The 25,405-nt window shown below is 56.0% G+C and overlaps 1 protein-coding gene across 1 annotated transcript in view; it reads left to right on the top strand.

Moving 5' to 3' along the window:
* CNTLN (centlein) overlaps window positions 1-25,405 on the top strand; it is a 1,560,264-nt gene that overhangs the window by 1,340,501 nt on the left and 194,358 nt on the right. Inside the window, exon 25 of the mRNA XM_086961469.1 lies at window positions 3,108-3,296. Within this exon, the coding sequence (XP_086817595.1) occupies window positions 3,108-3,296 (189 nt within the window). The remainder of the gene's footprint in view (window positions 1-3,107; window positions 3,297-25,405) is intronic.

The following is a 25,405-nucleotide window of genomic DNA, read 5'->3' as shown; positions in this document are numbered from 1 at the left end:
GGCAACTGTGAGTTTGTGCTAGCAGGGATCAGCATGTTGTGAAGCGGCAGGAAGAGACTCATGGAAAAATGCACGTATTAATGTTTATTCGCAAATAATTGACATGAAAGAAGCAGTTAGCTGTATTACCTCATCCAGTTGAGAGAGTTTGGGGATGAAGATCATGATAGCGAGAGGATGAGAAACAGCAAGTTAGTCTTCATGGAGGGTTGGCTGTAATGACCAATTAATAGTGTAAATGTTTAGTTTTAGATACACCTAAGTTTCAGACCAGACGTGAAATTGTTTACATCCCCAGAATGGTTATAAAGTGGGGACAATATTTCACTCTGTGCACCACTATATTTAATATGCCCTATGCATGCATGGCATCACCTGGGGCTCGCTATTGTTTTTGCTGGCCTCTCCAGCCCCCTTCCTCAAGTCTAATAGGATACCCAGGCATTGGATCGGCAAACATTTTTGATAGTAGTCTAGATGTCTGAAAACTAGGAGCATGGTCAGCTATCCACACCTACGCCCTCCTCATTCTTGTGTGCCCACTGGCATTAAAACATCTGTCTTGTTGCTGTTGTGTGCGGTGGTCTTTTTGCTCAGCTCTTACTCTATCGTATATATTAATAAAAATACAATTTTTTCCTCTCTTGGCTTCATATAGGATCTCAAAAGTTTGCAAGGTTTTTTGCCTCCATCCCAAGGTCTTGTTTTGTATCATATCTTCACAACCCCAGCAAACATAGGTATGCTTTAGTTACACTTTTACTGCTGACTTTTCATATTTTATTTATTCTTTAAGCTTGAAGTCAGCCCACCTCATAGTTTTTCGAGATTTTAGTACATGGCCAGAGCCTGAGGCACATTCAGGTGTGAAAGCATAAAGTGACCTCTTACCAGCCTTTTGAAAGAACCCATAAAAACATAATCGCTCTTTAGATTTTCTATTTAATGGAGAAGGCCAAATTTGACCTCAACTAATCAATTGTTGGTCAACTTATTCCCAGTGACTCAATAAAGCTCCCCTAAAAAATACCAAAACCATACCATCCTTAGCGTAATTATAGGTCATTCTATTTCTACTGTGATATATTTCTGTAATTCTTAGCAATTCAGCTACTTTCCTGGAGGCTTCTGGTAATGTAGAATCTATTCAGGCCGTCTTTAACACCTAACTCGGAAACGTTTTTGCAAGGCCTAGCTAGTGGGAAAAGGGCTTACCTGTAACTTAGTACACTGTCTGTGTTTCCAATACTTGATCGCTGAAAGAAATGCTTGTCTTGAGCAACAAAATAAGTGACTGAACATCTGGTACAGTGAGGCTATGGGACTGACTTTTAGTTGTTTAGCATCTTTTTTTCCAGTCTCTTGCAGCAAGTATAGTTGATAAATTGTACTTCTACAGTGTTTTCAGTAATCTGTGGATTACCCCTAAGTGTTTCAGTCCAGCCCTTTTTTTAAAGGTAGTATTTGTTAGTCTGAAGGCGAAGCTTATTATTATCAAAACATCCAATACTTTACTTACACTGAGGATACACACCAATCTTTTACCTCTGCCCTGAAGGGGCTTTGTTAGATTGAAGGCCCTATTACTTCGTCAAGCTGAATATCAGAAAAACCAGGCGCTTGCTGTGGGAAATGCGCCCTTTTGGTTCCATGACTTCTGGCTGCATTCTTTTGGCATTTGCCTATCCTGACTACTTCAGTGCCGAATCTTCACAACCTTATTGATGCAGAAGTTTAAAATAACCAAGACCTACCACTATCAACTAAGCATCCTGAAAATGGTCTTGCCAACTCTGCCAGAATCAAAACATGCTGTGACATGGTTATTGACATTAGCTAACTCGCCTGTTGTGTGCTGTGTGAGTTCTGCTGCCATTTTCATATGTGTGGGGTCTTCATTTATCAGACACATAATGTTTCATTTAATTTTCTCTCAGTTTGTTTTAGAGAGGTAGCCTTCCTACGTGGATACTCATGAAGGAAACTGTTGGTCTGTAGAGTACTAGCACTATGGTAGACTAAGGTCTCTTAAGGCACAGCATTAATGAGATGGACCGAAAGGGGGGCCTGTGAATAACATTACAGCAGGTTTCTTTGGTGGCTGTGAATCTGCGAAACAACTTTCCAGTAATGGGTGTAGTAGACGTGCTCAGGTGTCCGTCCTTGCAGTCAGACTGTCTGCTTGACCACACACCAATAATTGTATTGAATGAAATGCCCCATTCGCTGTTAGCTTGATCTGTAACTCGGCTGTGATCGGTGAAAATGTATCCCAGTTGTAGTGTCGGACAGATGGGGAAGGCAGAGGTTTTCAAACATGAAAGAATTTGCATTGTTCGACTGTAAAAGGGAGGTCATATGGTCTATTGTGAACTGTCAGATTGCAGAGTTGTGCTTCTCTTTTCATAAATTAGACCTGTTTTACCACAGTAGATGTGCAACAATTGGAGAACTTAAAGAAAGACTTTGCTCGTAGTTTGTAAAATCGGCCTTGTCAAACTGAAAATAAACTTAACGCTTTCACATATATGACGGAATTGGTGTTGTCAGTTAGTGTTCCTTGTTTTACTGCATGCAGTAATAACGGTTAATAAAAAAAAAATTGCGGGTTGGGTTCATGTGACACATGCAGTTGCGATTGAACTTTTGAGGCACCACAACCAATATACACCGTGCACATCTTTTATTTTCTAGTTCCTGCCCAGTTAAGGTGGGCCGAAATAATTTACGGTGTGGTACAGCCCTATCGCAGATGCATGATGAATCTCTTATGAATTATTAGCATATCCAATGGATATCTTTCATGGACTTTGTATGCTTATTTTCTGGTTCGGAGGAATAACTCAAAGAAATATTTTGTTTAAACTGGTGATGGATTTTAAAGAGCAACAATTGCTTTTCTACTTGTACACAAATAAAATGAGCAACATGACGCCTACCAAGTGGAAATCGCATTCTCCTGTTGTTCATTTTGTTTTTTTACTTTATTATGAATAGTTATGACTGCAATATTTTAGACGTTTATCTCTTTTACTTTATTTGTATTCCTTGTGCTTTTCCCATTCACAATTGGTTAAAAAGTGATTAACGTTTTTTCCACTTTGCAGGCTTTAGCCAAGTTTTTGCAGTTAAATATTCAAGAGATGAAACGCCAGATCAGACAAACAAAAAAACGACAAACGTGTTGCACGGGAATTTCAAAGGAGTCTGTCAACAGAGCACAGTCCTTGGCAGCCTCTATCCTAAATATTTCTGAGGCTGATCTCGAACAAATATTGGACACAGAAGATGAAGAGGTGAGAAAACAATTAAGTATTCCCGCTCGTGCTTTGCTATGAAGCCCTCCGTTGTAGAGGCCTCTGTCAGCAAGTACTCTATCTACATCGGTGTTACAGCAAACAAATGCTATAACACTTTTCGCCTTATGTGGGATGGGTATGCCCAGACGTGGGTCCCTTGCTCACTGTGCCACTGGATTCAAGCTAGCCTGGCTGAAGAAGGGTGACATACCCTGAAACCGGTCCCAGGATGCTTGTTTCCGGTTCAGGGAGGACCTGGCCTGGCAGTTGGGCTTAACTGTACCCATGGGGCACAGGGTCAAGACTGATTTGCATATGGCTGGGTCCAAACTGGGGTGGCGTAGTGGGCAAAAGAATGATGGATTTAACCCAGATCTTTTGACTGGTGGAGAATCTTTGCATTGTCAGCATTCCGTCCATCATTTGTTTGCTATAACACTACCTACATCAGTGGCAGTTGATAGCAGAACTGCAGAGAATGGAGGTCTCCAATATGGAGAGCTAGTCTATCCTAAATAAAGAATGAAGGAAATGTTCCAACTAACTAATTTGGTTCCTATCAATGTTGAGTTGGAGTGCAGGCTGCGTCATGAGACCACATTGTCTGCATGTGAGGTTTTTTTTTACTACCTCTGTTTTTACATCATTTTTAATACTATTGTATAATGTTACAAATATTATATTATATTTTGTACTCTTTTATACTGCCAGTAATTACACTAGGACTGCTATATAGCTTTTGTTGTTTTTTTTCTTCAGTTCTAGGTAGAAGTTGTTATTACGTTTTTGCTTCTGGCTCCACTTATGAAATTGTTGCACGTTTAGCAAGCAAGCATTGTCCGAAATATTTGAACAAAAAAGTAGGACAGGTATTACAGCGTTGAGAAGAGTAAATTAGTAGTTTTAGGTCTGCAGTACTATGGTTCTGAAAGTGGGAGTTTTGCGGTCATTCGAGGAAGAAAGGAAGTTCAACGGTAGGCCAGTCAAATGCTTTTAGCCTTCTGGATGGAAGATTGCAAGTTCCTCCATGGTTCAGTTCCTTTACCATGCTCCTCATATGTACCTGCTTTTTCCCTGTTTAGGGCTGACATTGCTGTCCCAAAGGATCTGAGGACACTTGTTGCTCGTTCTGCGGTGATAGTGTTTTGAGGTTGAGAGATTTTAGTCCATGAAAGACTCTTCTTCACAGTGAGCTCTCCGAGACCACAAATGATAGGTGAGGCTGTGTACTTGCACAGAGAATTACATGTCGGTGTTATAATACTATTTATTATGACTCTCAGATGCCCGGTCCACGGTAGGGCGATGCAGATTGGGTTTACTTCTAGGTTTAATGAAGCTAATATTCATTGAAGGGGTAGATCTGCCTTAATGCTATCTCCTTGATGGCGAGGGGATGACTAGGTTTATTACTAGGTTATAACACTAGGTTTTTCTTTTTGTAGTCAGCCCTCTCTAGATGAATTTCAAGGCGGTTATTTGACAATTTTCCAATAAACCACGGAGTAATGACTTGAAATTTTCTCATTTTGGTGCTGTGTTTCTTTAGTACCAGTATTTGAAGTGTTGTAGTATTTTAGGCTGATTTTCAGAGCCGAATTGTTTTTCAGCCATGTAGATGTCTACAGATCATAATGTTCCAGCATGCTGCTTGGTCGGTGGTATGGAAACAATAAGATAGATATTGGTGCTGAGAGCGGCATATTACTAAAATTGGCATTTTTATCAGTTAGCAGCTTCATGCAGTGCGTAAACAGCACGGGACAGAATGTTAGATCCCTGGCCTGTGGATGCTGCTGGCATGGAAGATCATTTGCTTGTATGATGATTTCACTACCAACCAAGCACCTGAGACTCTAAAGCAGGGGGCTCCAACCGTTTCAGTAAAAAGCGCTACTCATTTTCCAATAAAACACATAGAGAGCTACTATTATTTTTGTGTTGTAGTACTGGCCACATCAGACACGTTTACATTAGTGGCCACCATATGCAGGATTATTACCAATGATCACCTCAGTGCATCAGGATGCCTGCAGTAATGTAAAAACCAATTTGTCAATTTGGAATGCGTATACATGGGTAATATGTACGAATTGTGTGGCATGTGGCCCTGCTGGGACTGGGCCTTCTTCTGCTTCTTTACTTGGGTGGTTACGTTCTTGTTGACTTATAAGTGGATGGAAGTAGTTTCTCCCCTTGATGGTTGGGGCCTTCTGTGCTCTCGGTGGTGACTATGGTGGCTGTCTTCCTGCGTCCCTCTGTGGTGGAGTTTGTGGGACTGTGACTTGGTCCTCTATTTCCTCGTTTGGGCATCTCTATCCAGTTGCTGAGTTGGATCCTCTGGTTTCTCTGTTGGTCACAGAGGTTTGTCCTCTCTGTGGGAGTAGAGATGATTTTGTGTACGCTCTAGGCACTCTGTTATTGTTGGGTGTTTCCGACTCAGTTGTCCGTTTCTATTTTACTTGCTAGGTCCTCATTGGTTTAGAAGGAAGTCGAGGGAGGGACAGGAGGTAATGCGTCCATTACTTATTGATAATGGCATTACTCCTAGTCGTACTCCCTTGCCTTCCTTCTCAGTCCCTCGCACCCTCCCTGTACGGAGCTTCTGGGTGTCTGGGTTGGCTTGTTTGCGTAGAGGCTGAGGAGGGACTTTTTTTATTTAGAAGAGGCAAGGGAGCCTCGTTGGTTAAATAGGAAGGCAAGGGAGTGAGACTAGGAGTAATGCCATTATCGATAAGTAATGAATGCATTACCTAGCCCCTGTTCCACTTGTTTACTACTAAATCATTGGAAATGACCCTCAGATTTATGGACTTCACCTTGAAAGAACAAATGTTCTCCGGAGGATAGAAACTAGTTGTTAAATTGTCTAACACACATCATACCTTGATTGCCATTGACTTCTACAATAATGGAAAGAAAAGGCACTATGAGAATCTGAATAATCTTTTGTAGTTTTGCCAGTCTTTGAAAAGATCAAAAGATGTCTGTCTAAGCCTAAAGGATTTCACTCGCCTTGAGAGATCAAATCACTCAGTAAGAAAGACAGTCACTGAACCAATAAATATATTGCTACGGTTTCCCGCCATGCAACATCAACATGTGAATAGTGCGACACCACTCCAAAGCTGGATGGTGCCTACATCCTTCTCCATATCGGCATTGCTTACCTCCGCTATTTTGCTTCTCCAAAAACCACCTTCTTCCAACCAACATATGCATACTATGCTGATCCTCCTCCTGGAGGTAATAACATAAAACAATAGTTTTTCCAAGACCATTCACCAGCCAATCATTCATTTGCTCAATCATTTGAAGGATAATAAATTGTGCCATGAAAATCACAACACAAGAAACATCAGGGCAGGATTCTTGAGAGACACTGGAAACAAATCAATACTACAATATGATTTAGCATTATTTCATAACCCTTCTATTAATCATACCATAGAAGAAACAAGCATTGGAAATGCAATAGGGCTCGCATTAGGAAAGTTTGAGCTATTGTTGTTATAAATGAATTATTTTTATTTGTGTTTTTTTTTTTAAATAGCTAAATTAATAGCTTTATCATTTACAATGCCAATAGTTATAACTTTCGCAAATGTGACACCTATAGCATTTGCAATGCAACATGTTTTGTATTTACGTGACTTAGATGTATTGATATTACAAATAACAATGGCTTTTAATTTTTTTAAATAATTAATACTTAAATAATTTATTTAATTTGTAATGGCAATAGCTTAAACTTTTGTAAATAACATTTGTGAAGATTATGTTCAGTGTTTTTTATTGTGACGAAAATCCAAGAACAGAAGTGAAATATTACATCTTTTTGTGATTTGTAATAAAGCGTGAAAGCTTGAAAAATTGAAAGAACATATTTGAACCAGTGATGCTGTGGTTGCGCTGAGTGGTGTGTGCATCGGTGTAGCTGTTTGGTGGGTGCATTGGTGGAGCTTAGTTGGAGCATCGGTGGAGCTGTATGGTGGGTGCCACGGCGGAGCTGTGTGGTGGGTGCATCGGCAGAGCTGTGTGGTGGGTGCATCGGTGGAGCTGTGTCGGTGGAGCTGTGTGGTGGCTGCATTGCTGGAGCTGTGTGATAGGTGCATCGCTGGAGCTGTGTAGGTGGAGCTGTGTGGTGGGTGTATCGGTGGAGCTGTGTCGGTGGAGCTGTGTGGTGGGTGCATCAGTGGAGCTGTGTGGTGGGTGCATCGGTGGAGCTGTGTAGGTGGAGCTGTGTGGTGGGTGCATCAGGAGCTGTGTCGGAGGAGCTGTGTGGTGGGTGCATCGGTGGAGTTGGGTGGAGGGTGCATAGCTGGAGCTGTGTAGGTGGAGCTGTGTGGTGGGTGCATCGGTGGAGCTGTGTGGTGGGTGCATCGGTGGAGCTGTGTAGTTGGAGCTGTATGGTGGGTGCATCGGTGGAGCTGTGTGGTGGGTGCATCGGTGGAGCTGTGTAGGTGGAGCTGTGTGGTGGGTGCATCGGTGGAGCTGTGTGGTGGGTGCATCGGTGGAGCTGTGTTGGTGGAGCTGTGTGGTGGGTGCATCGGTGGAGCTGTGTCGGTGGAGCTGTGTGGTGGGTGCATCGGTGGAGTTGGGTGGTGGGTGCATCGGTGGAGCTGTGTGGTGGATGCATCGGTGGAGCTGTGTGGTGGGTGCATCGGTGGAGCTGTGTGGTGGGTGCATCGGTGGAGCTGTGTGGTGGGTGCATCGGTGGAGCTGTGTGGTGGGTGCATCGGTGATGCTGTGTGGTGGGTGCATCTGTGGAGCTGTGTGGTGGGTGCATTGGTGGAGCTGTGTGGTGGGTGCATCGGTGGAGCTGTGTGGTGGGGGCATGTGTGGTGGGTGCATCGGTGGAGGTGTGTGGTGGGTGCATCGGTGGAGGTGTGTGGTGGGTGCATCGGTGGAGGTGTGTGGTGGGTGCATCGGTGGAGGTGTGTGGTGGGTGCATCGGTGGAGCTGTGTGGTGGGTGCATCGGTGGAGCTGTGTGGTGGGTGCATCGGTGGAGCTGTGTGGTGGGTGCATCTGTGGAGCTGTGTGGTAGGTGCATCTGTGGAGCTGTGTGGTGGGTGGGTGCATCGGTGGAGGTGTGTGGTGGGTGCATCGGTGGAGGTGTGTGGTGGGTGCATCTGTGGAGCTGTGTGGTGGGTGCATCAGTGGAGCTGTGTGGTGGGTGCAGCTGTGGAGCGGTGTGGTGGGTGCATCTGTGGAGCTGTGTGGTGGGTGCCTCGGTAGAGCTGTGTGGTGGGTGCCTCGGTGGAGCTGTGTGGTGGGTGCCTCGGTGGAGCTGTGCGGTGGGTGCCTCGGTGGAGCTGTGCGGTGGTTGAATCAGTGGAGCTGTGTGGTGGTTGCATCGGTGGAGCTGTGTGGTGGTTGCATCGGTGGAGCTGTGTGGTGGTTGCATCAGTGGAGCTGTTTAGGTAGATCTGTGTGGTGGGTGCATCAGTGGAGCTGTGTCGGTGGAGCTGTGTGGTGGGTGCATCGGTGGAGTTGGGTGGTGGGTGCATCGGTGAAGCTGTGTAGGTGGAGCTGTGTGGTGGGTGCATCGGTGGAGCTGTGTCGGTGGAGCTGTGTGGTGGGTGCATCAGTGGAGCTGTGTGGTGGGTGCCTCAGTGGAGCTGTGTAGGTGAAGCTGTGTGGTGGGTGCATCGGTGGAGCTGTGTCGGTGGAGCTGTGTGGTGGGTGCATCGGTGGAGTTGGGTGGTGGGTGCATCGGTGGAGCTGTGTCGGAGGAGCTGTGTGGTGGCTGCATCGGTGGAGCTGTGTGGTGGCTGCATCGGTGGAGCTGTGTGGTGGCTGCATCGGTGGAGCTATGTGGTGGCTGCATCGCTGGAGCTGTGTGATGGGTGCATCGCTGCAGCTGTGTAGGTGGAGCTGTGTGGTGGGTGCATCGGTGGAGCTGTGTGGTGGGTGCATCGGTGGAGCTGTGTGGTGGGTGCATTGGTGGAGCTGTGTCGGTGGAGCTGTGTGGTGGGTGCATCGGTGGAGCTGTGTCGGTAGAGCTGTGTGGTGGGTGCATCGGTGGAGCTGTGTTGGTGGAGCTGTGTGGTGGGTGCGTCGGTGGAGCTGTGTCGGTGGAGCTGTGTGGTGGGTGCATCGGTGGAGTTGGGTGGTGGGTGCATCGGTGGAGCTGTGTGGTGGATGCATCGGTGAAGCTGTGTGGTGGATGCATCGGTGGAGCTGTGTGGTGGGTGCATCGGTGGAGCTGTGTGGTGGGTGCATCGGTGGAGCTGTGTGGTGGGTGCATCGGTGGAGCTGTGTGGTGGGTGCATCGGTGGAGCTGTGTGGTGGGTGCATCGGTGAAGCTTAGTGGATGCATTGGTGGAGGTGGGTGCATTGGTGGAGCTTAGTTGGAGCATCGATGGAGCTGGGTGGTGGGTGCATCTGTGGAGCTGGGTGGTGGGTGCATCTGTGGAGCTGGGTGGTGGGTGCATCTGTGGAGCTGGGTGCATCTGTGGAGCTGGGTGGTGGGTGCATCGATGGAGCTGGGTGGTGGGTGCATCTGTGGAGCTGGGTGGTGGGTGCATCTGTGGAGGTGGGTGCATCCGTGGAGCTGTGTGGTGGGTGCATCGGTGGAGCTGTGTGGTGGGTGCATCGGCGGAGCTGTGTGGTGGGTGCATCGGCGGAGCTGTGTGGTGGGTGCCTCGGCGGAGCTGTGTGGTGGGTGCCTCGCGGAGCTGTGTGGTGGGTGCCTCGGCGGAGCTGTGTGGTGGGTGCCTCGGCGGAGCTGTGTGGTGGGTGCCTCGGCGAAGTTGTGTGGTGGGTGCCTCGGCGGAGCTGTGTGGTGGGTGCATCGGTGGAGCTGTATGGTGGGTGCAACGGTGGAGCTGTATGGTGGGTGCATCGTGGAGCTGTGTGGTGGGTGCATCGGTGGAGCTGTGTGGTGGGTGCATCGGTGGAGCTGCGTGGTGGGTGCATCGGTGGAGCTGCGTGGTGGGTGCATCGGTCGAGCTGTGTGGTGGGTGCATCGATGGAGCTGTGTGGTGGGTGCATCGCTGGAGCTGTGTGGTGGGGGCATCTGTGGAGCTGTGTGGTGGGGGCATGTGTAGTGGGGGCATGTGTGGTCGGTGCATCGGTGGAGGTGTGTGGTGGGTGCATCGGTGGAGGTGTGTGGTGGGTGCATCGGTGGAGGTGTGTGGGGGGTGTATCGGTAGAGCTGTGTGGTGGGTGCCTCAGTGGAGCTGTGTGGGGGGTGCATCGGTGGAGCTATGTGGTGGGTGCCTCGGTGGAGCTGTGTGGTGGGTGCCTCGTTGGAGCTGTGTGGTGGGTGCCTCGGTGGAGCTGTGTTGTGGGTGCCTCGGTTGGAGCTGTGTGGTGGGTGCCTCGGTGGAGCTGTGTGGTGGGTGCCTTGGTGGAGCTGTGTGGTGGGTGCATCTGTGGAGCTGTGTGGTGGGTGCCTCGGTGGAGCTGTGTGGTGGGTGCATCGGTGGAGCTGTGTGGTGGGTGCCTCGGTGGAGCTGTGTGGTGGGTGCATCGGTGGAGCTGTGTGGTGGGTGTCTCGGTGGAGCTGTGTGGTGGGTGCCTCGGTGGAGCTGTGTGGTGGGTGCCTCGGTGGAGCTGTGTGGTGGGTGCCTCGGTGGAGCTGTGTGGTGGGTGCCTCGGTGGAGCTGTGTGGTGGGTGCCTCGGTGGAGCTGTGTGGTGGGTGCATCTGTTGAGCTGTGTGGTGGGTGCATCTGTGGAGCTGTGTGGTGGGTGCCTCGGTGGAGCTGTGTGGTGGGTGCATCTGTGGAGCTGTGTGGTGGGTGCATCTGTGGAACTGGGTGCATCGGTGGAGCTGGGTGGTGGGTGCATTGGTGGAGATGTGTGGTGGGTGCCTCGGTGGAGCTGTGTAGGTGGAGCCGTGTGGTGGGTGCATCGGTGGAGCTTAGTGGGTGCATTGGTGGAGCTGTGTGGTGGGTGCATTGCTGGAGCTTAGTTGGAGCATCGGTGGAGCTGTGTGGTGGGTGCATCGGTGGAGCTGTGTGGTGGGTGCATTAGTGGAGCTGTGTGGTGGGTGCATCAGTGGAGCTATGTGGTGGGTGCATCTGTGGAGCTGTGTGGTGGGTGCATCTGTGGAGCTGTGTGGTGGGTGCATCTGTGGAGCTGTGTGGTGGGTGCATCGGTGGACCTGTGTGGTGGGTGCATCAGTGGAGCTGTGTAGGTGGAGCTGTGTGGTGGGTACATCTGTTGAGCTGTGTGGTGGGAGCATCTGTGGATCTGTGTGGTAGGTGCCTCGGTGGAGCTGTGTGGTGGGTCGTTCGGTGGAGCTGTGTGGTGGGTGCCTCGGTGGAGCTTTGTGGTGGGTGCATCGGTGGAGCTGTTAGGTGGGTGCATCGGTGGAGCTGTGTGGTGGGTGCATCGGTGGAGCTGTGTGGTGGGTGCATTAGTGGAGCGCTGTGGTGGGTGCATCGGTGGAGCTGTGTTGTTGGAGCTGTGTGCTGGGTGCATCGGTGGAGCTGTGTAGGTGGAGCTGTGTGGTGGGTGCATCTGTTGAGCTGTGTGGTGGGTGCATCTGTGGAGCTGTGTGGTGGGTGCCTCGGTGAAGCTGTGTGGTGGGTGCATCTGTGGAGCTGTGTGGTGGGTGCATCTGTGGAGCTGTGTGGTGGGTGCATCTGTGGAGCTGTGTGCTGGGTGCATCGGTGGAGCTGTGTGGTGGGTGCATCGGTGGAGCTGTGTAGGTGGAGCTGTGTGGTGGGTGCATCTGTGAAACTGTGTGGTGGATGCATTGGTGGAGCTTAGTGGGTGCATTGGTGGAGCTGTGTGGTGGGTGCATTGCTGGAGCTTAGTTGGAGCATCGGTGGAGCTGTGTGGTGGGTGCATCGGTGGAGCTGTGTGGTGGGTGCATCAGTGGAGCTGTGTGGTGGGTGCATCGGTGGAGCTGTGTCGTTGGAGCTGTGTGCTGGGTGCATCGGTGGAGCTGTGTGGTGGGTGCATCGGTGGAGCTGTGTGGTGGGTGCATCGGTGGAGCTGTGTGGTGGGTGCATCGGTGGAGCTGTGTAGGTTGAGCTGTGTGGTGGGTGCATCTGTTGAGCTGTGTGGTGGGTGCATCTGTGGAGCTGTGTGGTGGGTGCCTCGGTGGAGCTGTGTGGTGGGTGCCTCGGTGGAGCTGTGTGGTGGGTGCCTCGGTGGAGCTGTGTGCTTGGGTGCATCTGTGGAGCTGGGTGGTGGGTGCATTGGTGGAGCTGTGTGGTGGGCGCATCAGTGGAGCTGTGTAGGTGGAGTTGTGTGGTGGGTGCATCGGTGGAGCTAGGTCGGTAGAGCTGTGTGGTGGGTGCATCGGTGGAGCTGTGTTGGTGGAGCTATGTGGTGGGTGCGTCGGTGGAGCTGTGTCGGTGGAGCTGTGTGGTGGGTGCATCGGTGGAGTTGGGTGGTGGGTGCATCGGTGGAGCTGTGTGGTGGATGCATCGGTGAAGCTGTGTGGTGGATGCATCGGTGGAGCTGTGTGGTGGGTGCATCGGTGGAGCTGTGTGGTGGGTGCATCGGTGGAGCTGTGTGGTGGGTGCATCGGTGGAGCTGTGTGGTGGGTGCATCGGTGGAGCTGTGTGGTGTGTGCATCGGTGAAGCTTAGTGGATGCATTGGTGGAGGTGGGTGCATTGGTGGAGCTTAGTTGGAGCATCGATGGAGCTGGGTGGTGGGTGCATCTGTGGAGCTGGGTGGTGGGTGCATCTGTGGAGCTGGGTGCATCTGTGGAGCTGGGTGGTGGGTGCATCGATGGAGCTGGGTGGTGGGTGCATCTGTGGAGCTGGGTGGTGGGTGCATCTGTGGAGGTGGGTGCATAGGTGGAGCTGTGTGGTGGGTGCATCGGTGGAGCTGTGTGGTGGGTGCATCGGCGGAGCTGTGTGGTGGGTGCATCGGCGGAGCTGTGTGGTGGGTGCCTCGGCGGAGCTGTGTGGTGGGTGCCTCGGCGGAGCTGTGTGGTGGGTGCCTCGGCGGAGCTGTGTGGTGGGTGCCTCGGCGGAGCTGTGTGGTGGGTGCCTCGGCGGAGCTGTGTGGTGGGTGCATCGTGGAGCTGTGTGGTGGGTGCATCGGTGGAGCTGCGTGGTGGGTGCATCGGTGGAGCTGCGTGGTGGGTGCATCGGTGGAGCTGCGTGGTGGGTGCATCGGTGGAGCTGTGTGGTGGGTGCATCGATGGAGCTGTGTGGTGGGTGCATCGGTGGAGCTGTGTGGTGGGGGCATCTGTGGAGCTGTGTGGTGGGGGCATGTGTAGTGGGGGCATGTGTGGTGGGTGCATCTGTGGAGCTGTGTGGTGGGTGCCTCGGTGGAGCTGTGTGGTGGGTGCATCTGTGGAGCTGTGTGGTGGGTGCATCTGTGGAACTGGGTGCATCGGTGGAGCTGGGTGGTGGTTGCATTGGTGGAGATGTGTGGTGGGTGCCTCGGTGGAGCTGTGTAGGTGGAGCTGTGTGGTGGGTGCATCGGTGGAGCTTAGTGGGTGCATTGGTGGAGCTGTGTGGTGGGTGCATTGCTGGAGCTTAGTTGGAGCATCGGTGGAGCTGTGTGGTGGGTGCATCGGTGGAGCTGTGTGGTGGGTGCATCAGTGGAGCTGTGTGGTGGGTGCATCAGTGGAGCTATGTGGTGGGTGCATCAGTGGAGCTGTGTGGTGGGTGCATCTGTGGAGCTGTGTGGTGGGTGCATCTGTGGAGCTGTGTGGTGGGTGCATCGGTGGAGCTGTGTGGTGGGTGCATCAGTGGAGCTGGGTGCATCGGTGGAGCTGGGTGGTGGTTGCATTGGTGGAGATGTGTGGTGGGTGCCTCGGTGGAGCTGTGTAGGTGGAGCTGTGTGGTGGGTGCATCGGTGGAGCTTAGTGGGTGCATTGGTGGAGCTGTGTGGTGGGTGCATTGCTGGAGCTTAGTTGGAGCATCGGTGGAGCTGTGTGGTGGGTGCATCGGTGGAGCTGTGTGGTGGGTGCATCAGTGGAGCTGTGTGGTGGGTGCATCAGTGGAGCTATGTGGTGGGTGCATCAGTGGAGCTGTGTGGTGGGTGCATCTGTGGAGCTGTGTGGTGGGTGCATCTGTGGAGCTGTGTGGTGGGTGCATCGGTGGAGCTGTGTGGTGGGTGCATCAGTGGAGCTGTGTAGGTGGAGCTGTGTGGTGGGTGCATCTGTTGAGCTGTGTGGTGGGAGCATCTGTGGAGCTGTGTGGTGGGAGCATCTGTGGAGCTGTGTGGTAGGTGCCTCGGTGGAGCTGTGTGGTGGGTCGTTTGGTGGAGCTGTGTGGTGGGTGCCTCGTGGAGCTTTGTGGTGGGTGCATCGGTGGAGCTGTGTGGTGGGTGCATCGGTGGAGCTGTGTGGTGGGTGCATCGGTGGAGCTGTGTGGTGGGTGCATCAGTGGAGCGCTGTGGTGGGTGCATCGGTGGAGCTGTGTCGTTGGAGCTGAGTGCTGGGTGCATCGGTGGAGCTGTGTAGGTGGAGCTGTGTGGTGGGTGCATCTGTTGAGCTGTGTGGTGGGTGCATCTGTGGAGCTGTGTGGTGGGTGCCTCGGTGAAGCTGTGTGGTGGGTGCATCTGTGGAGCTGTGTCGTTGGAGCTGTGTGCTGGGTGCATCGGTGGAGCTGTGTGGTGGGTGCATCGGTGGAGCTGTGTGGTGGGTGCATCGGTGGAGCTGTGTGGTGGGTGCATCGGTGGAGCTGTGTAGGTTGAGCTGTGTGGTGGGTGCATCTGTTGAGCTGTGTGGTGGGTGCATCTGTGGAGCTGTGTGGTGGGTGCCTCGGTGGAGCTGTGTGGTGGGTGCCTCGGTGGAGCTGTGTGGTGGGTGCCTCGGTGGAGCTGTGTGCTTGGGTGCATCTGTGGAGCTGGGTGGTGGGTGCATTGGTGGAGCTGTGTGGTGGGCGCATCAGTGGAGCTGTGTAGGTGGAGTTGTGTGGTGGGTGCATCGGTGGAGCTGGGTCGGTAGAGCTGTGTGGTGGGTGCATCGGTGGAGCTGTGTTGGTGGAGCTATGTGGTGGGTGCGTCGGTGGAGCTGTGTCGGTGGAGCTGTGTGGTGGGTGCATCGGTGGAGTTGGGTGGTGGGTGCATCGGTGGAGCTGTGTGGTGGATGCATCGGTGAAGCTGTGTGGTGGATGCATCGGTGGAGCTGTGTGGTGGGTGCATCGGTGGAGCTGTGTGGTGGGTGCATCGGTGGAGCTGTGTGGTGGGTGCATCGGTGGAGCTGTGTGGTGGGTGCATCGGTGGAGCTGTGTGGTGTGTGCATCGGTGAAGCTTAGTGGATGCATTGGTGGAGGTGGGTGCATTGGTGGAGCTTAGTTGGAGCATCGATGGAGCTGGGTGGTGGGTGCATCTGTGGAGCTGGGTGGTGGGTGCATCTGTGGAGCTGGGTGCATCTGTGGAGCTGGGTGGTGGGTGCATCGATGGAGCTGGGTGGTGGGTGCATCTGTGGAGCTGGGTGGTGGGTGCATCTGTGGAGGTGGGTGCATCGGTGGAGCTGTGTGGTGGGTGCATCGGTGGAGCTGTGTGGTGGGTGCATCGGCGGAGCTGTGTGGTGGGTGCATCGGCGGAGCTGTGTGGTGGGTGCCTCGGCGGAGCTGTGTGGTGGGTGCCTCGGCGGAGCTGTGTGGTGGGTGCCTCGGCGGAGCTGTGTGGTGGGTGCCTCGGCGGAGCTGTGTGGTGGGTGCCTCGGCGGAGCTGTGTGGTGGGTGCATCGTGGAGCTGTGTGGTGGGTGCATCGGTGGAGCTGCGTGGTGGGTGCATCGGTGGAGCTGCGTGGTGGGTGCATCGGTGGAGCTGCGTGGTGGGTGCATCGGTGGAGCTGTGTGGTGGGTGCATCGATGGAGCTGTGTGGTGGGTGCATCGGTGGAGCTGTGTGGTGGGGGCATCTGTGGAGCTGTGTGGTGGGGGCATGTGTAGTGGGGGCATGTGTGGTGGGTGCATCTGTGGAGCTGTGTGGTGGGTGCCTCGGTGGAGCTGTGTGGTGGGTGCATCTGTGGAGCTGTGTGGTGGGTGCATCTGTGGAACTGGGTGCATCGGTGGAGCTGGGTGGTGGTTGCATTGGTGGAGATGTGTGGTGGGTGCCTCGGTGGAGCTGTGTAGGTGGAGCTGTGTGGTGGGTGCATCGGTGGAGCTTAGTGGGTGCATTGGTGGAGCTGTGTGGTGGGTGCATTGCTGGAGCTTAGTTGGAGCATCGGTGGAGCTGTGTGGTGGGTGCATCGGTGGAGCTGTGTGGTGGGTGCATCAGTGGAGCTGTGTGGTGGGTGCATCAGTGGAGCTATGTGGTGGGTGCATCAGTGGAGCTGTGTGGTGGGTGCATCTGTGGAGCTGTGTGGTGGGTGCATCTGTGGAGCTGTGTGGTGGGTGCATCGGTGGAGCTGTGTGGTGGGTGCATCAGTGGAGCTGGGTGCATCGGTGGAGCTGGGTGGTGGTTGCATTGGTGGAGATGTGTGGTGGGTGCCTCGGTGGAGCTGTGTAGGTGGAGCTGTGTGGTGGGTGCATCGGTGGAGCTTAGTGGGTGCATTGGTGGAGCTGTGTGGTGGGTGCATTGCTGGAGCTTAGTTGGAGCATCGGTGGAGCTGTGTGGTGGGTGCATCGGTGGAGCTGTGTGGTGGGTGCATCAGTGGAGCTGTGTGGTGGGTGCATCAGTGGAGCTATGTGGTGGGTGCATCAGTGGAGCTGTGTGGTGGGTGCATCTGTGGAGCTGTGTGGTGGGTGCATCTGTGGAGCTGTGTGGTGGGTGCATCGGTGGAGCTGTGTGGTGGGTGCATCAGTGGAGCTGTGTAGGTGGAGCTGTGTGGTGGGTGCATCTGTTGAGCTGTGTGGTGGGAGCATCTGTGGAGCTGTGTGGTGGGAGCATCTGTGGAGCTGTGTGGTAGGTGCCTCGGTGGAGCTGTGTGGTGGGTCGTTTGGTGGAGCTGTGTGGTGGGTGCCTCGTGGAGCTTTGTGGTGGGTGCATCGGTGGAGCTGTGTGGTGGGTGCATCGGTGGAGCTGTGTGGTGGGTGCATCGGTGGAGCTGTGTGGTGGGTGCATCAGTGGAGCGCTGTGGTGGGTGCATCGGTGGAGCTGTGTCGTTGGAGCTGAGTGCTGGGTGCATCGGTGGAGCTGTGTAGGTGGAGCTGTGTGGTGGGTGCATCTGTTGAGCTGTGTGGTGGGTGCATCTGTGGAGCTGTGTGGTGGGTGCCTCGGTGAAGCTGTGTGGTGGGTGCATCTGTGGAGCTGTGTGGTGGGTGCATCTGTGGAGCTGTGTGCTGGGTGCATCGGTGGAGCTGGGTGGTGGGTGCATCGGTGGAGCTGGGTGGTGGGTGCATTGGTGGAGCTGTGTGGTGGGTGCATTGGTGGAGCTGTGTGGTGGGTGCATCGGTGGAGTTGTGTAGGTGGAGCTGTGTGGTGGGTGCATCTGTGAAGCTGTGTGGTGGATGCATTGGTGGAGCTTAGTGGGTGCATTGGTGGAGCTGTGTGGTGGGTGCATTGCTGGAGCTTAGTTGGAGCATCGGTGGAGCTGTGTGGTGGGTGCATCGGTGGAGCTGTGTGGTGGGTGCATCGGTGGAGCTGTGTGGTGGGTGCATCAGTGGAGCTGTGTGGTGGGTGCATCGGTGGAGCTGTGTCGTTGGAGCTGTGTGCTGGGTGCATCGGTGGATCTGGGTGGTGGGTGCATCGGTGGAGCTGTGTGGTGGGTGCATCGGTGGAGCTGTGTGGTGGGTGCATCGGTGGAGCTGTGTAGGTTGAGCTGTGTGGTGGGTGCATCTGTTGAGCTGTGTGGTGGGTGCATCTGTGGAGCTGTGTGGTGGGTGCCTCAGTGGAGCTGTGTAGGTGAAGCTGTGTGGTGGGTGCATCGGTGGAGCTGTGTCGGTGGAGCTGTGTGGTGGGTGCATCGGTGGAGTTGGGTGGTGGGTGCATCGGTGGAGCTGTGTCGGAGGAGCTGTGTGGTGGCTGCATCGGTGGAGCTGTGTGGTGGCTGCATCGGTGGAGCTGTGTGGTGGCTGCATCGGTGGAGCTGTGTGGTGGCTGCATCGGTGGAGCTGTGTGGTGGCTGCATCGGTGGAGCTGTGTCGGTGGAGCTGTGTGGTGGCTGCATCGCTGGAGCTGTGTGATGGGTGCATCGCTGCAGCTGTGTAGGTGGAGCTGTGTGGTGGGTGCATTGGTGGAGCTGTGTGGTGGGTGCATTGGTGGAGCTGTGTCGGTGGAGCTGTGTGGTGGGTGCATCGGTGGAGCTGTGTCGGTAGAGCTGTGTGGTGGGTGCATCGGTGGAGCTGTGTTGGTGGAGCTGTGTGGTGGGTGCGTCGGTGGAGCTGTGTCGGTGGAGCTGTGTGGTGGGTGCATCAGTGGAGTTGGGTGGTGGGTGCATCGGTGGAGTTGGGTGGTGGATGCATCGGTGAAGCTGTGTGGTGGATGCATCGGTGGAGCTGTGTGGTGGGTGCATCGGTGGAGCTGTGTGGTGGGTGCATCGGTGGAGCTGTGTGGTGGGTGCATCGGTGGAGCTGTGTGGTGGGTGCATCGGTGGAGCTGTGTGGTGGGTGCATCGGTGGAGCTGTGTGGTGGGTGCATCGGTGAAGCTTAGTGGATGCATTGGTGGAGGTGGGTGCATTGGTGGAGCTTAGTTGGAGCATCGATGGAGCTGGGTGGTGGGTGCATCTGTGGAGCTGGGTGGTGGGTGCATCTGTGGAGCTGGGTGGTGGGTGCATCTGTGGAGCTGGGTGCATCTGTGGAGCTGGGTGCATCTGTGGAGCTGGGTAGTGGGTGCATCGATGGAGCTGGGTGGTGGGTGCATCTGTGGAGCTGGGTGGTGGGTGCATCTGTGGAGGTGGGTGCATCCGTGGAGCTGTGTGGTGGGTGCATCGGTGGAGCTGTGTGGTGGGTGCATCGGCGGAGCTGTGTGGTGGGTGCATCGGCGGAGCTGTGTGGTGGGTGCCTCGGCGGAGCTGTGTGGTGGGTGCCTCGGCGGAGCTGTGTGGTGGGTGCCTCGGCGGAGCTGTGTGGTGGGTGCCTCGGCGAAGTTGTGTGGTGGGTGCCTCGGCGGAGCTGTGTGGTGGGTGCTTCGGTGGAGCTGTATGGTGGGTGCAACGGTGGAGCTGTATGGTGGGTGCATCGTGGAGCTGTGTGGTGGGTGCATCGGTGGAGCTGTGTGGTGGGTGCATCGGTGGAGCTGCGTGGTGGGTGCATCGGTGGAGCTGCGTGGTGGGTGCATCGGTGGAGCTGTGTGGTGGGTGCATCGGTGGAGCTGTGTGGTGGGTGCATCGCTGGAGCTGTGTGGTGGGGGCATCTGTGGAGCTGTGTGGTGGGGGCATGTGTAGTGGGGGCATGTGTGGTGGGTGCATCGGTGGAGGTATGTGGTGGGTGCATCGGTGGAGGTGTGTGGTGGGTGCATCGGTGGAGGTGTGTGGGGGGTGTATCGGTAGAGCTGTGTGGTGGGTGCCTCAGTGGAGCTGTGTGGGGGGTGCATCGGTGGAGCTGTGTGGTGGGTGCCTCGGTGGAGCTGTGTGGTGGGTGCCTCGTTGGAGCTGTGTGGTGGGTGCCTCGGTGGAGCTGTGTGGTGGGTGCCTCGGTGGAGCTGTGTGGTGGGTGCCTCGGTGGAGCTGTGTGGTGGGTGCCTTGGTGGAGCTGTGTGGTGGGTGCATCTTTGGAGCTGTGTGGTGGGTGCATCTGTGAAGCTGTGTGGTGGATGCATTGGTGGAGCTTAGTGGGTGCATTGGTGGAGCTGTGTGGTGGGTGCATTGCTGGAGCTTAGTTGGAGCATCGGTGGAGCTGTGTGGTGGGTGCATCGGTGGAGCTGTGTGGTGGGTGCATCAGTGGAGCTGTGTGGTGGGTGCATCGGTGGAGCTGTGTCGTTGGAGCTGTGTGCTGGGTGCATCGGTGGAGCTGGGTGGTGGGTGCATCGGTGGAGCTGTGTGGTGGGTGCATCGGTGGAGCTGTGTGGTGGGTGCATCGGTGGAGCTGTGTAGGTTGAGCTGTGTGGTGGGTGCATCTGTTGAGCTGTGTGGTGGGTGCATCTGTGGAGCTGTGTGGTGGGTGCCTCGGTGGAGCTGTGTGGTGGGTGCCTCGGTGGAGCTGTGTGGTGGGTGCCTCGGTGGAGCTGTGTGCTTGGGTGCATCTGTGGAGCTGGGTGGTGGGTGCATTGGTGGAGCTGTGTGGTGGGCGCATCAGTGGAGCTGTGTAGGTGGAGTTGTGTGGTGGGTGCATCGGTGGAGCTGGGTCGGTAGAGCTGTGTGGTGGGTGCATCGGTGGAGCTGTGTTGGTGGAGCTGTGTGGTGGGTGCGTCGGTGGAGCTGTGTCGGTGGAGCTGTGTGGTGGGTGCATCGGTGGAGTTGGGTGGTGGGTGCATCGGTGGAGCTGTGTGGTGGATGCATCGGTGAAGCTGTGTGGTGGATGCATCGGTGGAGCTGTGTGGTGGGTGCATCGGTGGAGCTGTGTGGTGGGTGCATCGGTGGAGCTGTGTGGTGGGTGCATCGGTGGAGCTGTGTGGTGGGTGCATCGGTGGAGCTGTGTGGTGGGTGCATCGGTGAAGCTTAGTGGATGCATTGGTGGAGGTGGGTGCATTGGTGGAGCTTAGTTGGAGCATCGATGGAGCTGGGTGGTGGGTGCATCTGTGGAGCTGGGTGGTGGGTGCATCTGTGGAGCTGGGTGCATCTGTGGAGCTGGGTGGTGGGTGCATCGATGGAGCTGGGTGGTGGGTGCATCTGTGGAGCTGGGTGGTGGGTGCATCTGTGGAGGTGGGTGCATCCGTGGAGCTGTGTGGTGGGTGCATCGGTGGAGCTGTGTGGTGGGTGCATCGGCGGAGCTGTGTGGTGGGTGCATCGGCGGAGCTGTGTGGTGGGTGCCTCGGCGGAGCTGTGTGGTGGGTGCCTCGGCGGAGCTGTGTGGTGGGTGCCTCGGCGGAGCTGTGTGGTGGGTGCCTCGGCGGAGCTGTGTGGTGGGTGCCTCGGCGGAGCTGTGTGGTGGGTGCATCGGTGGAGCTGTATGGTGGGTGCATCGGTGGAGCTGTATGGTGGGTGCAACGGTAACGCTGTATGGTGGGTGCATCGTGGAGCTGTGTGGTGGGTGCATCGGTGGAGCTGTGTGGTGGGTGCATCGGTGGAGCTGCGTGGTGGGTGCATCGGTGGAGCTGCGTGGTGGGTGCATCGGTGGAGCTGTGTGGTGGGTGCATCGATGGAGCTGTGTGGTGGGTGCATCGGTGGAGCTGTGTGGTGGGGGCATCTGTGGAGCTGTGTGGTGGGGGCATGTGTAGTGGGGGCATGTGTGGTGGGTGCATCGGTGGAGGTGTGTGGTGGGTGCATCTGTGGAGCTGTGTGGTGGGTGCCTCGGTGGAGCTGTGTGGTGGGTGCATCTGTGGAGCTGTGTGGTGGGTGCATCTGTGGAACTGGGTGCATCGGTGGAGCTCTGTGGTGGGTGCATTGGTGGAGATGTGTGGTGGGTGCCTCGGTGGAGCTGTGTAGGTGGAGCTGTGTGGTGGGTGCATCGGTGGAGCTTAGTGGGTGCATTGGTGGAGCTGTGTGGTGGGTGCATTGCTGGAGCTTAGTTGGAGCATCGGTGGAGCTGTGTGGTGGGTGCATCGGTGGAGCTGTGTGGTGGGTGCATCAGTGGAGCTGTGTGGTGGGTGCATCAGTGGAGCTATGTGGTGGGTGCATCAGTGGAGCTGTGTGGTGGGTGCATCTGTGGAGCTGTGTGGTGGGTGCATCTGTGGAGCTGTGTGGTGGGTGCATCGGTGGAGCTGTGTGGTGGGTGCATCAGTGGAGCTGTGTAGGTGGAGCTGTGTGGTGGGTGCATCTGTTGAGCTGTGTGGTGGGAGCATCTGTGGAGCTGTGTGGTAGGTGCCTCGGTGAAGCTGTGTGGTGGGTCGTTCGGTGGAGCTGTGTGGTGGGTGCCTCGGTGGAGCTTTGTGGTGGGTGCATCGGTGGAGCTGTGTGGTGGGTGCATCGGTGGAGCTGTGTGGTGGGTGCATCGGTGGAGCTGTGTGGTGGGTGCATCAGTGGAGCGCTGTGGTGGGTGCATCGGTGGAGCTGTGTCGTTGGAGCTGTGTGCTGGGTGCATCGGTGGAGCTGTGTAGGTGGAGCTGTGTGGTGGGTGCATCTGTTGAGCTGTGTGGTGGGTGCATCTGTGGAGCTGTGTGGTGGGTGCCTCGGTGAAGCTGTGTGGTGGGTGCATCTGTGGAGCTGTGTGGTGGGTGCATCTGTGGAGCTGTGTGGTGGGTGCATCTGTGGAGCTGTGTGCTGGGTGCATCGGTGGAGCTGGGTGGTGGGTGCATTGGTGGAGCTGTGTGCTGGGTGCATTGGTGGAGCTGTGTGGTGGGTGCATCGGTGGAGTTGTGTAGGTGGAGCTGTGTGGTGGGTGCATCTGTGAAGCTGTGTGGTGGATGCATTGGTGGAGCTTAGTGGGTGCATTGGTGGAGCTGTGTGGTGGGTGCATTGCTGGAGCTTAGTTGGAGCATCGGTGGAGCTGTGTGGTGGGTGCATCGGTGGAGCTGTGTGGTGGGTGCATCGGTGGAGCTGTGTGGTGGGTGCATCGGTGGAGCTGTGTCGTTGGAGCTGTGTGCTGGGTGCATCGGTGGAGCTGGGTGGTGGGTGCATCGGTGGAGCTGTGTGGTGGGTGCATCGGTGGAGCTGTGTGGTGGGTGCATCGGTGGAGCTGTGTAGGTTGAGCTGTGTGGTGGGTGCATCTGTTGAGCTGTGTGGTGGGTGCATCTGTGGAGCTGTGTCGTGGGTGCCTCGGTGGAGCTGTGTGGTGGGTGCCTCGGTGGAGCTGTGTGGTGGGTGCCTCGGTGGAGCTGTGTGCTGGGTGCATCTGTGGAGCTGGGTGGTGGGTGCATTGGTGGAGCTGTGTGGTGGGCGCATCAGTGGAGCTGTGTAGGTGGAGTTGTGTGGTGGGTGCATCGGTGGAGCTGGGTCGGTAGAGCTGTGTGGTGGGTGCATCGGTGGAGCTGTGTTGGTGGAGCTGTGTGGTGGGTGCGTCGGTGGAGCTGTGTCGGTGGAGCTGTGTGGTGGGTGCATCGGTGGAGTTGGGTGGTGGGTGCATCGGTGGAGCTGTGTGGTGGATGCATCGGTGAAGCTGTGTGGTGGATGCATTGGTGGAGCTGTGTGGTGGGTGCATCGGTGGAGCTGTGTGGTGGGTGCATCGGTGGAGCTGTGTGGTGGGTGCATCGGTGGAGCTGTGTTGGTGGAGCTGTGTGGTGGGTGCATCGGTGGAGCTGTGTCGGTGGAGCTGTGTGGTGGGTGCATCTGTGGAGCTGTGTGGTTGGTGCATCGGTGGAGCTGTGTGGTGGGTGCATCGGTGGAGCTGTGTGGTGGGTGCATCGGTGGAGCTGTGTGGTAGGTGCATCGGTGGAGCTGTGTGGTGGGTGCATCGGTGAAGCTTAGTGGATGCATTGGTGGAGGTGGGTACATTGGTGGAGCTTAGTTGGAGCATCGATGGAGCTGGGTGGTGGGTGCATCTGTGGAGCTGGGTGGTGGGTGCATCTGTGGAGCTGGGTGGTGGGTGCATCTGTGGAGCTGGGTGGTGGGTGCATCGATGGAGCTGGGTGGTGGGTGCATCGATGGAGCTGGGTGGTGGGTGCATCTGTGGAGCTGGGTGGTGGGTGCATCTGTGGAGGTGGGTGCATCTGTGGAGCTGTGTGGTGGGTGCATCGGTGGAGCTGTGTGGTGGGTGCATCGGCGGAGCTGTGTGGTGGGTGCATCGGTGGAGCTGTGTGGTGGGTGCATCGGCGGAGCTGTGTGGTGGGTGCCTCGGCGGAGCTGTGTGGTGGGTGCCTCGGCGGAGCTGTGTGGTGGGTGCCTCGGCGGAGCTGTGTGGTGGGTGCCTCGGCGAAGTTGTGTGGTGGGTGCCTCGGCGGAGCTGTGTGGTGGGTGCATCGGTGGAGCTGTATGGTGGGTGCAACGGTGGAGCTGTATGGTGGGTGCATCGTGGAGCTGTGTGGTGGGTGCATCGGTGGAGCTGTGTGGTGGGTGCATCGGTGGAGCTGCGTGGTGGGTGCATCGGTGGAGCTGCGTGGTGGGTGCATCGGTGGAGCTGCGTGGTGGGTGCATCGGTGGAGCTGCGTGGTGGGTGCATCGGTGGAGCTCTGTGGTGGGTGCATCGATGGAGCTGTGTGGTAGGTGCATCGGTGGAGCTGTGTGGTGGGGGCATCTGTGGAGCTGTGTGGTGGGGGCATGTGTAGTGGGGGCATCAGTGGAGGTGTGTGGTGGGTGCATCGGTGGAGGTGTGTGGTGGGTTCATCGGTGGAGGTGTGTGGGGGGTGTATCGGTAGAGCTGTGTGGTGGGTGCCTCAGTGGAGCTGTGTGGGGGGTGCATCGGTGGAGCTGTGTGGTGGGTGCCTCGGTGGAGCTGTGTGGTGGGTGCCTCGTTGGAGCTGTGTGGTGGGTGCCTCGGTGGAGCTGTGTTGTGGGTGCCTCGGTGGAGCTGTGTGGTGGGTGCCTCGGTGGAGCTGTGTGGTGGGTGCCTCGGTGGAGCTGTGTGGTGGGTGCATCGGTGGAGCTGTGTGGTGGGTGCCTCGGTGGAGCTGTGTGGTGGGTGCATCGGTGGAGCTGTGTGGTGGGTGCCTCGGTGGAGCTGTGTGGTGGGTGCATCGGTGGAGCTGTGTGGTGGGTGTCTTGGTGGAGCTGTGTGGTGGGTGCCTCGGTGGAGCTGTGTGGTGGGTGCCTCGGTGGAGCTGTGTGGTGGGTGCCTCGGTGGAGCTGTGTGGTGGGTGCATCTGTTGAGCTGTGTGGTGGGTGCATCTGTGGAGCTGTGTGGTGGGTGCATCTGTGGAGCTGTGTGGTGGGTGCCTCGGTGGAGCTGTGTGGTGGGTGCATCTGTGGAGCTGTGTGGTGGGTGCATCTGTGGAACTGGGTGCATCGGTGGAGCTGGGTGGTGGGTGCATTGGTGGAGATGTGTGGTGGGTGCCTCGGTGGAGCTGTGTAGGTGGAGCTGTGTGGTGGCTGCATTGCTGGAGCTGTGTGATAGGTGCATCGCTGGAGCTGTGTAGGTGGAGCTGTGTGGTGGGTGTATCGGTGGAGCTGTGTCGGTGGAGCTGTGTGGTGGGTGCATCAGTGGAGCTGTGTGGTGGGTGCATCGGTGGAGCTTAGTGGGTGCATCGGTGGAGCTGTGTGGTGGGCGCATCTGTGGAGCTGTGTGCTGGGTGCATTGGTGGAGCTGTGTGGTGGGTGCATTGGTGGAGCTGTGTGGTGGGTGCATCGATGGAGCTGTGTAGGTGGAGCTGTGTGGTGGGTGTATC

This window comes from Lissotriton vulgaris, chromosome 3_1 (assembly GCF_964263255.1).
Source record: "Lissotriton vulgaris chromosome 3_1, aLisVul1.2, whole genome shotgun sequence".
Taxonomy (NCBI): domain Eukaryota; kingdom Metazoa; phylum Chordata; class Amphibia; order Caudata; family Salamandridae; genus Lissotriton; species Lissotriton vulgaris.
The sequence above is the reverse complement of the archived record's forward strand: the minus strand, read 5'-3'. Positions and strand labels throughout refer to the sequence as shown.